The sequence below is a fragment of the Passer montanus genome, unplaced genomic scaffold (assembly GCF_014805655.1).
Source record: "Passer montanus isolate IOZ18808 unplaced genomic scaffold, ASM1480565v1 scaffold44, whole genome shotgun sequence".
NCBI lineage: Eukaryota > Metazoa > Chordata > Aves > Passeriformes > Passeridae > Passer > Passer montanus.
Window position 1 is genome coordinate 3,255,478 of NW_024369262.1, and position 13,363 is coordinate 3,268,840.

Consider the following 13,363-nt stretch of genomic DNA (forward strand, 5'->3'; position numbering starts at 1 on the left):
GGCCCAGCCTTGCATTGTTCTCGGGCGGCAGCCGGAAAACGCGACGCCCGCCCGGGAGAGACGCAGGCGGAAAAGGAAACGGGGCTGGGGGCCCGTGCCTGGTGCTGCGGGGGCGGGAGTCGGGGTCCCCCCACCTGGTCCCCACCTGCGCCGTCACCCCTGCCCCACCATATGCTCGAGCCGCTGCCCCGCTGGGGGAGCGGAGGTCAGCTGGGAAGGGGAAGATCAGCTGGGAAAGGGGGGAATCTGGGGAGGATGCTGATCGCCAATGGGGTGCCCCTTTGCAGGCCCCCCCCGCGGGATCGCAGGCTGCGGTGATGGGCTGAGCGGTGCGGGAGGGGGGCGAGGACAGAGGAGGATGAAGATGAGGAAGAAGAAGGGGGCGATGCCGGGCAGGGCAACTACAAGTCCCATGAGGCCGGGCGGTGCGGGGGGGGCCGGGGAAGCACCGGGCGGGAGGTGGCGGCCCGCCCCGCCCCGCGCCCCCCCGCCCCGCGCCGCCCCGCGCCGCGCCCGCCGCGCCGCTCCAGCATGCACGGAGGATGCTCGCGTCTTGCTCGGGCAGGAAGGGGCCGGAGGGCAGGTACCCGCTGCACTACCTCGTCTGGCACAACCGCGCCCGTGACCTGGACCGGGAGCTCAGCGCCAAGCAGGTGGGGCGGCGCGGGGACGCTCCCGGCACGGCCCGGCCCGGCCCGGCTCCGCTCGGGCTGATGCAATGCTCGGGGCCGGGGTGAGGATGAGGATGGAGATGAGGGGGGTGATAAGGATGGTGTCGCTCTGTGCGCTGGCGGGGCTCGGGGGGTGTGCTGTGTGTCCCCAGCTGCACCCCTGGGCTGTGCCTGCTGCCCCCGGGCTGCCGCGGAGCGCTGGGTGCCACCCGCGGGTCCCCTGCATCCTCTAGCACACGCAGCCCGAGCATCCCCCCGCACGTGTCCCCAGCTCCCTGCTAGGCCTCTGCAGACCCCCGGCCGTCCCCCGCGTCTCAGGGTATTGCCGGCCCCCCTGGAGGTGCAGCATTCAGCTCCCCACTCTCTGAGCCCCTCTGGGCCGGGGGGACAAGGGCCCTGCTGCTGTCGGGGCGCAGCCCCCCAGCCTCAAAGGGTTCTTCTCAGGGTGAGGGGACCCACTTTGTCCCTGAGCCCGGGAACCTCCCAGCCGCCCGGTGATGGAGCGGGGTGTGGGTGCTTCCCCGGCGGGTTCCCAGCCTCCCTCTCCCCCGTGGCGATGCAATTCAGGTAATTAAAACCCAACCCCGAAGACGCAGGAAACCGCAGGCGCTGGAGGGAGGCTGGCGGGGATGCTGTGCTGAGCATCCCCAGCCTCTCGGCCCGGCTCCTCAAACCCCAAGGCACCGAGGCCATGCTGGATGGACCCTGCTGGTGCGTGGAGCGGGGGTCATTGTGCCGCGAAGCTCCCGCCGGGATGCGGGCGATGGCTCCCGCCACACCCGTCTCCATTGTGGGGTCCAGCCGGAGGCTGCGCCAGCATCGCCCCGGTCTCCCGCCCCATGGAGAGTGTTTTTATTTTCCTGCTCATTTGGGGTCAGCCTTCCCAGGAGCTCAGCGCGGCGGAGATCAAAGCCGGGCTCGGCAGACGTGGGGAGGTGGGGGGGCTGCGGGGGGGTCGGACCCGCTTGCCTGCAGAGAGGCTCCAACCCCCGAGCCCGGGAAGTGCGGGGGCTCTGCCCTGGCCCCCCTGGCACTTGCTGGGTGAGGGCAAAGCCAGCCATGTGTGCACCCCAGGGGTGCAGGGGGGGCACGGGTGCTGCAGGCCAGACTCAGGGGCAGGGGAGGGCTTGGGGGAAGGAGGTGAGGGCCAGCCCAGGCTCCCTGCTCTGTCCAGGGCATCCAGGGACACGGCTCAGCCCTTCTCCCTGCCAGAGCATCCCCTGGGTGAGGGGCTGGGGCTGCTGCTGTGTAAATGCTGGAGGCTGGGTGCCCCCCTGCCCAGGGCTCTGCCCTCCCTCTGCCTTGGTGACCCCCACAGGGCAGTGGCTCCACGTGCTGCCTCTTCCCAGTGTGGGTGTTTGGGGTTGGGAAGCATTGGGGCAGCTGAGAGCATTGCTCCTCTCCATGTCCTTGTAAGGGCTCTGTGTCTGTCACCCCCAAACTGTCACCATGGGCTCCCTTGCCTCCACAAGGGAGCAAGGGTCAGTGGTTCCCCTTGACAGGGACATCACGAGGATGTGGCAGGCAGTGACGTGGAGCCTGTTGTGCCAGGACACCCCTCACCACAGCCTGCCCCCTGAGGCGTGACAGGGACCCGGGGCTGCACGGGGACAGCAGTGCCTGGCACCATCTTCCCGTGCTGGCTCATGTCCCCTGTTGCTACCCAGGAGCAGGAGCTGGGGTTCTCCAGCCCAGGGACAGCCCCAGTGGAGGGGCGTGCTGTGCCACGTGCCCGGCTGGCACAGGAGGAGCGACTGAGCTGCGGTTCTGCACTGCACCGCTGCCACCCCAAAGCCACCCCAGCCCTGTCCTCGTCCCCGGCGGGTGTCACAGCCCTGGGATGGGCAGCACCTGGAGGTCTGTGCTGTGGTCCCCAAGCTGGAGCCAACCCAACCCCAGGGCTCGGGACTGAGCTCCTGCTGGCACAATCTGGGTCACGCCACGTCCCCTGGGGTGGCTCCAGCACCATGTCCCCTCACTGGGGACCCTCCTCCTGCCCAGTGCTGGGGCAGGGCTGCAGCTGGGGACCCCCACTGAGCCTGCTGCACCCGCCCCCAGCTAGGGGGTGATTGCCTTAATTAGAGCAGTTTCATTAGTGCAATTAAGAAGCAGCAGTCGCCTGGAGAGCGTTGCAGCGACACATTGGCTCCCAGGGAACTGGGGGGCTGTTTTGCTGCCGTGGTGTGGGCAGACTGGGGGGGTCCCCCTGCCTGGTGCATCCCTGGGGATAAGGGACATGGGAATACACAGCCTGGGCAGGGGCAGGGACAGCCCTGGGGCAGCAGCAGTGCAGGGCATGCCCAGAGCAAGGCAGGTGAGACTCGGGGCACCAGGGAGCCCACGCTCCACCTCTGCCCATGCCCAAACCCCTCTGGCTGCCCTGTCCCAGCTGGCACCTTTGGCTCCTGCACCCCAGGTTTGTTCTCCTGGGGGTGGCCTCCCCAAAAACAATCATTTGGGCACTGCCCCACTGCGTCCTGTCCTGGCAGCATCTGAGTGCCCCTCTCTGAGCACTCCTACCCCATCTGGCTGCTGGGGGCACAGAGGGTGCCCCCCCTTCCCCGAGCCACCTCCCCAGCTGGGCACGGGTGTGACGCTGCCTCCCACACGGGGAGCAGGGCCCGTGGGTGCCCACCCGCCACCGCACCGGGGATTCCTCGGGGCTGGCTGCGTGCCAGGCTCCGGGCTTGGCACAAACAACGGCAGCCCCGGCGACGGCTCCCCAGGGCCGCGGGGATCCTCGGAGCACCGCTGGGCTCCCGCAGCCGCCCGCCCCCGGCTCAGGCAGGGGAACACGTGCGCCCGCCGCAGCCCGGCGCCGGCCCTGGCACAGGGGGCTGCCGGCAGCTGCTGCCTGGCAACTGGGCACAGCCCCCTCCAAATCCCAGAGGTGGGGGCTCTTCTGGAGCTTGCAGCTGCATCGTGGCGTGCAGAGCTCTGTGTGCTGTGCCAGGGGAGTCCGTGCCCCCCACTGCCACGCCGTGGCCCCGCTCTGTGCCCGCCTGGCTATGAAGAGGTGTGCTGGGTGCTGGCAGCAACCACCGGGCTCTCCATGCCCTCTCCATGGGTCTGGCGGTGGCAGCAGGGAGAGGCTTTGAGGTGCCTCTCCTTGGGGAGGTCGGGGCGGGGCTGCTCTGCCAGATACTGTCAAATGTTGGCTGCTTTCTGTGTCAGGGAGCTGCACATGTGTGCGAGAGCCCTGGGGAGCAAGGGCTGGCCACCCCAGGGATCTCAGAGCCTCATTCCTTCCTGGCAGGCCGACATCGAGCAGCTGGACCCCCGAGGACGCACTCCGCTGCACCTGGCCACCACGCTGGGCCACCTGGAGTGTGCCAGGGTGCTGCTGAAGCATGGCGCCGACGTGGGCAAGGAGAACCGCAGCGGGTGGACAGGTGAGTGGGTGCCCTCCATCCTCCTTCAAGCTGCCCTGATGCAGGCACGGGCATGGAGATGGGCGTGGGCGTGGGCATGAGCGTGGACACAGATGTGGGCATGGACATGGGCCCAGGCTCACCCTGGTGCTGCAGACACTGCTCATGTGGTGCTCGGTGCCTGTGGCTCCTGTGCAGCGCCCAGCTCTGCAGTGCCACGCCGTGCCACGGCCCTGGACACTGCCCCTTTGCCCCTTTGCAGTCCTGCAGGAGGCTGTGAGCACCCGTGACCTGGAGCTGGTGCAGCTGGTCCTGCGCTACCGCGACTACCAGAGAGCCATCAAGCGCCTGGCGGGGATCCCCGTCCTGCTGGAGAAGCTGCGCAAGGTACCTCCCTCTGCAGGGGCTGGGCCAGCGGCCTCGGGGCTCCCCTGACCCCTCCGTGCTCCCCACAGGCACAGGACTTCTACGTGGAGATGAAGTGGGAGTTCACCAGCTGGGGTGAGCTCGGGGCACAGCGTGGCTGTGGGGGGAGCAGGAGTTTCCCAGCAGAGTCCCCCAGCCCCAGAATCCATCCCCCTGCCCAGGTTGGGGGTCACTGCCCCCTTGCCCCCGACACCCCAAGCTTGCAGACCCCCATCCTGCCAAGGCATTGTGTTCCCCAGGTGTGTCCCCCACCCAGCTCAGTGCTGGCAGTCCCCTCGGGGGTGCAGGTGTCCCCATCCCCGGCTGGGCTATCGGCATCTCTCCTCAGTGCCCCTGGTGTCCAAGATCTGCCCCAGCGACACCTACAAGGTGTGGAAGAGTGGCCAGAACCTGCGGGTGGACACCACGCTGCTGGGCTTTGACCACATGACCTGGCAGCGGGGCAACCGCAGCTTCGTCTTCCGGGGACAAGGTGAGGTGACACCGCCGTGTCCCCCTCGCTGGGGAGTGGTGCCGGGGGACGCAGTGGGGACCGTGGCTGTCCTGACCCCATTCCCTGCAGACAGCAGTGCTGTGGTGATGGAGATTGACCACGACAGGCGAGTGGTCTACTCGGAGACGCTGGCCCTGGCCGGCCACGACCAGGAGGTGCTGCTGGCTGCTGTGCAGCCCACGGAGGAGCAGGTGATGGGGCGGCTCACGGCCCCCGTGGTCACCACCCAGCTCGACACCAAGAACATCGCCTTCGAGAGGTGGGCTGGGGTGGCACCGAGCCCACCCCGGGGGTGCTGGCATCCCGGGCTGTCCAAGCAAGTTCACGGTGCCGTGTCACCCTAGGAACAAGTCTGGGATCCTGGGCTGGAGGAGCGAGAAGACAGAAATGGTGAATGGGTATGAGGCGAAGGTGAGGGGCAGGGAGTTGAGCTGCCCGGGGGGCTGTGGTTGGTTGCACTGTGAGGTGCCCACCTCTGCATTCCCCCTCCTCGGCCAGGTCTATGGCGCTTCCAACGTGGAGCTGATCACACGGACACGGACCGAGCACCTCTCAGACCAGCACAAGGGCAAGAGCAAAGGTGGAGCCAGCACGGGCTGGGCGGGCAGGGCACCCCCGGCCCTGCCCTCACCCCCTCCTCTCCCGCAGGCTGTAAGACCCCCCTGCAATCCTTCCTGGGCATCGCTGAGCAGCACGTGGGGCCCAACAATGGGGTGAGTGTCTCAGGGGTTGGAAGGGGTGGCCCTGCAGTCAGACCTCCCCTCTCACCCTACGGGGCTGTGCCCCCATGCAGACGCTGATCACGCAGACGCTGAGCCACGCCAACCCCACTGCCATCACCCCTGAGGAGTACTTCAACCCCAACTTCGAGCTGGGCAACCGGGACATGGGACGGCCCATGGAGCTCACCACCAAGACACAGAAGTGAGAGGGGCAGGAGCAGGCAGGGACTCCCTGCGTTCCCACCTCCACTGCTGCAGAGCTCGAGGTGGGGACGGGTGGGGGTCCCCAGCCCAACGCCTGTCCCTGGCAGGTTCAAGGCGAAGCTGTGGCTGTGTGAGGACCACCCGCTGTCCCTGTGTGAGCAGGTTGCCCCCATCATCGACCTCATGGCAATAAGCAACGCGCTCTTCGCCAAACTGCGGGACTTCATCACGCTGCGCCTCCCGCCCGGCTTCCCCGTCAAGATTGGTATGGACTGGGCACTGCTGCTGACCCGGCTGGCACAGCCAGCTTCCCTCCTCGCCTTTTTTCCCTTTTCCTGCAGAAATCCCCATCTTCCATATCCTCAACGCCCGAATAACCTTCGGCAACCTCAATGGGTGTGACGAGCCAGTCAGCTCCCTGCGGCACAGCCCCAGCAGCGAGGCACCCTCACCCAGCAGCGACTCCTCCAGCGTCAGCAGCTCCAGCTCCCTCAGTATGTGGGGGGACACGGTGAGGTGGGATGGGAAGGGGTCCCATGGGGGTACAGCTGCTGGCAGTGGGTCACAGCAGGGTAAGGGACACACAGATGGTGGGGTGGAGTAGGAGGGGGACCCCACGGGTGCCCAGCCAGGCCAGCTGTGGTCTCCCCACAGCCTCGTGCCGAGCGTGTGAGATGGACCCGGCGCTGTTCGAGGTGCCGCGGGGGTACAGCGTGGTGGGCACCCACCAGGACGCCCTGCGGGAGGACGAGGATGACCTGCTGCAGTTTGCCATCCAGCAGAGCCTGCTGGAAGCGGGCAGCGAGTACGACCAGGTGGGCACTGCCACCCCTTCACCTCCTCCTGGCTGAGAGACCCCGCTGCCCACCCCATCCCGACCCACCTGGGATCCTCACTCACCCCACCTCTCTCCATCCCTGCATCCCACGGTGGTGGGTCAGAATTCATGCTGGGGTGGGGAGCTGATTTTTGGGATGCCACCCTCCAAGCCCCCCCTCTTTCACCGGCCACAGGTGACCATTTGGGAAGCACTGACCAACAGCAAGCCGGGCACCCACCCCATGTCGCACGAGGGCCGCCGGGGAGACAGGTTGGTAAGGTCTGGCCAGCCCCGCTGGGGGGAGCGGGTGTGGGGTGCCGGCCCCTCGGGGACCCCGCTGAGCCGCTGCTGCCCGCCAGGACTCCCCAGCACACGGCATCCCCGCGTCCCCCCGCGGCCCCGGCGGCGGGGGGCGGCCGGGGGCCCGGGGTGCTGTTCCCCAGCTACGCGGAGCAGCTGCGCCTGGCCATGGCGCTGTCGGCGCGGGAGCAGGAGGAAGCGGAGCGCCGGACGCGCCAGGAGGAGGAGGATCTGCAGCGCATCCTGCAGCTCTCCCTGACCGAGAAGTGACCCCGCGCCCCCACTGAGCCCCTCGCCCGCCCCGGTGGGGATGGGGATGTGTCTGGGGATACAGAGGGGGAGCGGCGTGGGGGGAGCCAGTCCAAGAACTGCGGAGGGTAAATGGGGAACGGGGGAGCGGGATTTGGCACTGGGAGAACGTCCCCAGAGCTGGGGCAGTATTGGGGTGAGGTGGGGGCACCCCACAGCAGCACAGGGTTGGGGTGGGTGTTAAGCCTGCACCTGGGGTGGCAGGGAGCAGGGAGGGTACCCCACGGACTGTACCCCTTCTCCAGGACACCCCATCTCCCCCAGCTGCCCCACGGGGTGCTGCTCAGCCCCTCACCCCAGGAAGGCGGTGGGGGGCACATCCTGCCCCGGATGGGTGGGCTGCCAATTGCGTGGGGTCCCGGGGTGCCCCCAGAGCCAGGGGGCTCTGCCCAGCTCCCTCTTCCCCCCCTGCCCAGGCGCTACCAAGTGCACTTACCCGGGAGCTGCTCTGCCTGCCAACAGGGGTGGGGGCTCAGCCCTATTGTGCCCCACAGCCAGTGAGGGGCTGCTCAGCCAGCCCCCCATGGCACGGGGACTGCTGGGGCAGCTGAAGGGGTGCCTGTGGAGGGCAGCCCGGTGTCACCCCCCCTTACCCCTGCTCGCACCCCTCCACCCTGCTCGGATGCCCCCCTTGACAGCGCTGCACCCCCTCGTCCAGGGCACTGACCCCGAGAGAAACCTTACGTCAAATGGTGCTAACCCCGGCCCCCTGCCCCGGCTGCTCCCCCTTTGCACACGGGGGGCCGGGGGCTGCGGGGTGGGGGGGCTGGGCTCGCTCCCCTGGGACTTTTCATAGCTGGTGCCCCTCCCTCCACCCACCCGTGCACCCCACAGCAACATCTGGGCCAGGGCCGGGGGAGCCCGAGCAGCTCCGACCGCGGCCAACACCAATAAATGCTCTTTAATGTTCTCTCTCTGCCTCCCTCTGCCTGGGCCAGGGGTTCACAGGCAGCAGGGGCTGGCAGAGGGGTGCTGGCAGCACCCCGGCACGGTGGTCCCTCGTCCCTGGGTACTGTCACGCAGCCAAGGGTGGCTGAGCCCTTTATTAAAGGGGTGCAGGAGCAGAGCCGGTTGGGAGCAGCCGCCGAGGGGCCGATGGGGCAGGGGGAGCTGAGGGGGTGATGGGGTGGGGGCGTAGCACCGTGCACAAGCACATCCTGGCCCTGTCCTGGGAGGCTGCTGGTGCCCAGCGTGCAGGTCCCCGTGCTGGGGTGCTCGGCAGCCCCAGCCTGCGGGCACTGAAGCGGGGCCCCCTCGGGTGCTGCAGGGGGTGCCCGTGTGCCAGGATGCGGCTGATGCCAGTGGAGGAGGGGTCAGGTCCGAGCCCTCCCTGCCCCCTCGGCTCCTGGGGAAAGAACACGGCTCCGGGCTCCTGCCCAAGGTGGGGACTCGGCTTTAATCCCCGGGAGGCCGGGGCAGTCCTGGCCCTGCCCGTGGCCACCGCGCTAGTCCGTGCCGTTGGTGAACTGGCCGAGTTTGTTCTCCAGGTCGGAGATGCGCTTCTCCTGCGCTTGCACCGTCTCCTTCAGGGCACGGATCTCCTCCAGCACCTCCTCCAAGGCTGGCTGCTGCAGGGAGGGGGGGACACAGGGTCACTGACGGGTCTGGCCTCTCCCATGCCACCCCAGGGCGGGGGGACAGCCCTGCTGCCACGTCCCTATCCCCCGACACTCACAGAGAAGTCGGAGTCGCAGGTGGAGTGTCTGCGTCGGGGGCCTGGAGGGGGTTTGCTGTCCAGGATGTTCTTCTTGACCACCTTCAGCTCCCGGTTCTTGATGGGGACGTACCCATCCCGCAGCGAGATGAGGATGGGCTCTGCGTCCTTCCCCGACAGCCACTCATCTGCCTCCAGGGCCGGCTCGGGGCCCGGCGTGTCAGGGTAAAGGTCATCCTGGAAGAGGTCTGACTGCGGGGGGAGAGAGCCCACGGTGAGATGTGGGGTGTGTCCCCCCCCAGGCCCCCATCTCCCCTGGGACGCCCCCAGGCTCACCTTGCGTGGCACCGTCATGACAATGGGCTCGCACTTGCGCTCGTGCAGCTTGAAGAACCTGCGTGGGGCACAGGCAGTCAGGCCCCAGCTGACCCCCCTGACCCCTCTGGCTCCCCCCAGCCCCCCTGGCTCTCACCTGGCGATCTCACACTTGCTGACATCCAGCCCACGCTTGGGCATGAAGCCCATGCCCCGCTGGGGCTCCTTGCTGCTGTAGGTGTTCAGGTAGTGCACGTAGGGAGCCTCGTCCGTGATCTCGAAGTACCGGATGCTGCTGTCACCCTGCCGGGGTGGGGACAGGTGTTAGCCAGCCCTGGCACCCTCAGGAACAGGGTGGCATTTGGGTGCACCCTGGGGAAGGGGGGTTACCTTCCCGCAGAGGTAGACGATGCTGGAATCGGCGTCGTAGAAGGGCAGCAGGACCCCGTTGCTCGTGTCCATCTCTTGCAGGGCAATGGGCTCCTCAAAGTTGTTCTGGGGGGCCGGAGCAGTGGTGGAGGGGTGTGAGCAGTGACCCCAAAACCCCCACCCTGGTTAGTCACACTCATTAGCCACGGCACACTGGGGGACAGGGCTTGTCCCCTCTGGGGTACACAACCCCCCAGGCAGGCAGCTTGGCATGCCCCCCCAGCCCCACTCCTGTTTACCTGCATGGCCGGGTACCCCCAGCCTAGCTGTACCCCCCTTCCCCAGCACTCCCTGCCTCCCAGCCCCCTCCCCACCCCAGCACTGCACGGCACACTTGGGAACTTGGCATCTTTTGGGAGGGGGATGCAGCATACACAGCATCCTGGGGTGGGGGGGTTAGCAAGGGGTCTGGGGGGCCAAGTTCCCAGGGCAGCACTCCATGCGGCCTCGTTACCGGGTCCCACAAGCCCAGCTCCCGCTGGCTCATTCTGGTAAAGCCCGTGGTAAAGATGTGTCCTTCCCGTGTGAAGATGGCCCGCACGGGCCTCAGCCCTTCATGGGGGGCAAACCTCTCCTGGGGGGAGGGGGAGACAGTCAGCACGGGGCATGGGAAGGAGGGAATATGGAGGGGGTCCAGATCTGTCCCCCAAAGCCGCCGTTGAGTCCTATTCCACAATGCTCCCTAAGCACGCGCGTTGCCAGGGAATATCCCCGGCACCCAGAGCGCTCCCGGCTGGGCTGAGATCGGTGGGGTCGGCGCTGGCCAGGCTGGAGCCGCTGTCTCGTACCAGGTCCCAGAGGCCCAGCTGCCGCTCGCTCATCCTGCTGAAGCCCGTGGTGAAGATCTTGCCATCGGCCACGAAGATGGCGCGGATGGGGCGCGTGCCGTCGTGCGGTTTGGTTTTCTCCTGCGCCGGCGTTAGCGGGTTAAATCAAACACAGAGACGCGCGGTGCGGGGTTAGTAGGGTCAGGCAGGCACTGGGGGGACCCCGGGGTGGGATGGGGGGGCACAGCAGGGGCACTCACCGCTATGATCTGCTGCTTGCGGGGGTCGATGACACGGACCTTCTTGTCCTTGCAGGTGGTGACGAGCAGGCTGCCGTTGCGGTTCCAGCCCACGTTGTAGATGAGGTCGGTGTGCATGTCGTCCAGAGCCAGCAGCATCTCCCCAGTCCCCACATTCCAGAGGATCACCAGGTTGTCACAGCCTGCAGAGGACCCAGGGGGCAGATGCTGTCACGCCATGGATCTCCTGTGACCCCGGGGAGGGTGACCCGGGACCCCCTTACCTGCGCTGAGCAGGACGTTGCGGGCGGTGGGGTGCCAGGAGATGATGCTCACCCGCTTGGAGTGTCCCTCCAGTGTCACCACGGGCTCCGTAATGTTGCGCACGGGGACATAGTCGGGGATCTGCCACACCTGGGGGGGACAGAGAGCGGGGCGTTGGGGATCACCCTGTGTGTGAGCACTAAGAGGATGAGGGCCTCGGAGCCAATTAACCTCATCATTAATCCCAGCTCAGCCTGCGGGGAGGGTGGTGAGGGGACGCCAGAAGCGCCTCCATCCTGGGGTGCACCCCCAGCACTGCGGGTGCTGGTGGGCACAGGGAGGGGGGCACGGCCGGGGTGCAGCCCCCAGCCCCCCCCAGCTATTCCTGCATGCTGAGTCGCCAGGGAGGGTAAATTTAGCACAAACTGCTGCATCATGGAGCGAGCAGCCGCCGCCAGCGCGAACGCATGGCACCGCGGCTAAAAATAGGCCAGTGACACTTCACAGGCAGCGAGGGGGGGGATGCTCTGCACCGCTCCCCCAGCACCCGCCACCCCCTCCCACGGCGTCCAGCCCCTCACCATGACAGTGGTGTCCTCCGAGGCGCTGGCGATGACGTTGTCGTTGTGGGGACACCAGTCGATGTCCAGCACGGGCGCCGTGTGTCCCGTGACCAGCGGGTGGTTCTTGTCCACCCGCCCTGTCTGCAACGGTGAGGGACCGGGGTGAGTCCCCTCAGAGAGACCTTGCCAGGTACCCCCCAAAGCCCAGCCTGGCCACCACGAGGGTTGTGGCGCAAATGGGGACATGCAGGGGATTCTGGCAGTGGCCAGAGGTTTGTACCTGCCTTGAAGGGGGAAACTGAGGCACATGGGGCAAATAGGGTTCAGCTGGCACAAGGCCTCGTAGGGACACAGAGGAGAATCATGTGACCCATGAGAGGCTGTTTTGTGTCTGCTCTCATGGCAAGGAGGGGCTGGGGACCCTCTGCCAGTCTCTCTGCCAGGGTTGGCAGGGCAGACCCCCACTCCACTGGGTGCTGCTCCCTGGGCGTGCTGTGCCCCCAGGGAATTGGGGCTGGGGGAAGGCAGCTGGGGGTTTTCCAGATCACCTTGCTTGCCCCGGGATGTCACCTTTGGCAGGTGCTCATGATCCCCAGGTTGTTCCTGCCCTGAGCCCCCACATGAGGAGGGGGTGCTGGGGCAAAGCTGGGGGCTCTGGGGCCACAGCAGGTCCCCAAAAGCAAAACCCTCAGCATGTTCCCCCCAACACATGACCCAACCCCAGCATCCTCCCCACTCACCTTGGCAAGGGGCAGGACAATGAAGGCCCCGCCACCGCCGGACTCCACAATGATGGCCACAAACTTGGGGTTGACAGCGCAGAAGGAGCTGTCACATGTCACCTTGGAGACACGGATGTCCTCGTACATCTGGTCTGCCTTCACCGGCTGCCCGAACACGTGCCGGAACTTGCTCTGGCGCACCACGCGGCGGCTCATGGCTGGGGGACACGCTCAGGCCACCACCTCCCCACCCGGCACGGCTTGGAGGGGTTTGGGTCCCCTCAGGCCTCGTGCTCCGAGAGACTCGTCCTACTCTGGGCACAGCGGGAAGCCTGGGAACACTGAGGTGGTGAGGAATGAGAAAGTGAGATGGGGGGTGCTGCCCTGACCCCACGCCAGGGAGCAGGGGCAGCCCTTGTGCAGGGATGTGGGGGGGCTGGGGGCTGTCAGCTGGTGGCCAGAGCCACTTGACACTGGGCAGGGACATGGCCATGCCATAACACACAGCTGTGCTATGCCCTGTGCCTGTGCCATGTCCCACAGCTGTGCCATACCCCATGGCTGTGACATGTCCCAGTGCTGAGCTATGCCCTGTGGCTGTGCCATTTCCCACAGCTGTGCCATGCCCTGTGCCTGTGCCATGTCCCACAGCTGTGCCATGCCCTGTGGCTGTGCTGTACCCCACAGCTGTGCCATAGCCCACGGCTGTGCCATGTCCCACAGATGTGCCATGTCCCAAAGCTGTGCCATGCCCCACAGCTCTGCCATGTCCCACAGCTGTGCCATGCCCTGTGGCTGTGCTGTACCCCACAGCTGTGCCATAGCCCACGGCTGTGCCATACACCACAGATGTGCCATGTCCCACAGATGTGCCATGCCCTGTGCCTGTGCCATGTCCCACAGCTGTGCCATGTCCTGTGGCTGTGCTGTACCCCACAGCCGTGCCATGCCCTGTGGCTGTGCCATGTCCTGTGGCTGTGCTGTACCCCACAGCCGTGCCATGCCCTGTGGCTGTGCCATGCCCTGTGGCTGTGCCATGTCCCACAGCTGTGCCATGTCCTGTGGCTGTGCTGCACCCCACAGCTGTGCCATGC

The 13,363-nt window shown here is 67.0% G+C and overlaps 2 protein-coding genes across 7 annotated transcripts; one reads left to right on the plus strand and one right to left on the minus strand.

Moving 5' to 3' along the window:
- The first annotated feature begins 341 nt into the window (after positions 1–341).
- On the plus strand, positions 342–8,226 carry ANKRD13B (ankyrin repeat domain 13B). The gene is made up of 15 exons (XM_039720543.1): positions 342–653; positions 3,928–4,063; positions 4,305–4,429; positions 4,498–4,543; positions 4,797–4,940; positions 5,031–5,220; positions 5,306–5,372; positions 5,460–5,541; positions 5,610–5,674; positions 5,755–5,885; positions 5,995–6,152; positions 6,229–6,381; positions 6,542–6,702; positions 6,901–6,977; positions 7,067–8,226. Exons 1-15 carry the CDS (start codon positions 543–545, stop codon positions 7,275–7,277), a joined length of 1,857 nt encoding a protein of 618 aa, XP_039576477.1. The 5' UTR covers positions 342–542; the 3' UTR covers positions 7,278–8,226.
- Positions 8,227–8,691: 465 nt separating this feature from the next.
- Positions 8,692–12,746, minus strand: CORO6 (coronin 6). 6 transcript variants are annotated; one of them, XM_039720558.1, is made up of 11 exons: positions 12,288–12,746; positions 11,566–11,688; positions 11,005–11,134; positions 10,742–10,923; positions 10,503–10,622; positions 10,169–10,288; positions 9,676–9,780; positions 9,443–9,588; positions 9,307–9,364; positions 8,992–9,222; positions 8,692–8,884 (listed from the first exon to the last, which is right to left on the minus strand). In XM_039720558.1, exons 1-11 carry the CDS (start codon positions 12,483–12,485, stop codon positions 8,762–8,764), a joined length of 1,536 nt encoding a protein of 511 aa, XP_039576492.1. In that variant the 5' UTR covers positions 12,486–12,746; the 3' UTR covers positions 8,692–8,761. The 6 variants fall into 6 exon arrangements, with proteins under 6 accessions (XP_039576492.1, XP_039576493.1, XP_039576494.1 ...); XM_039720559.1 differs by having other exon boundaries at positions 8,692–8,881; positions 12,288–12,485; XM_039720560.1 differs by lacking the exon at positions 10,503–10,622 and having other exon boundaries at positions 12,288–12,719.
- Positions 12,747–13,363: the final 617 nt, after the last annotated feature.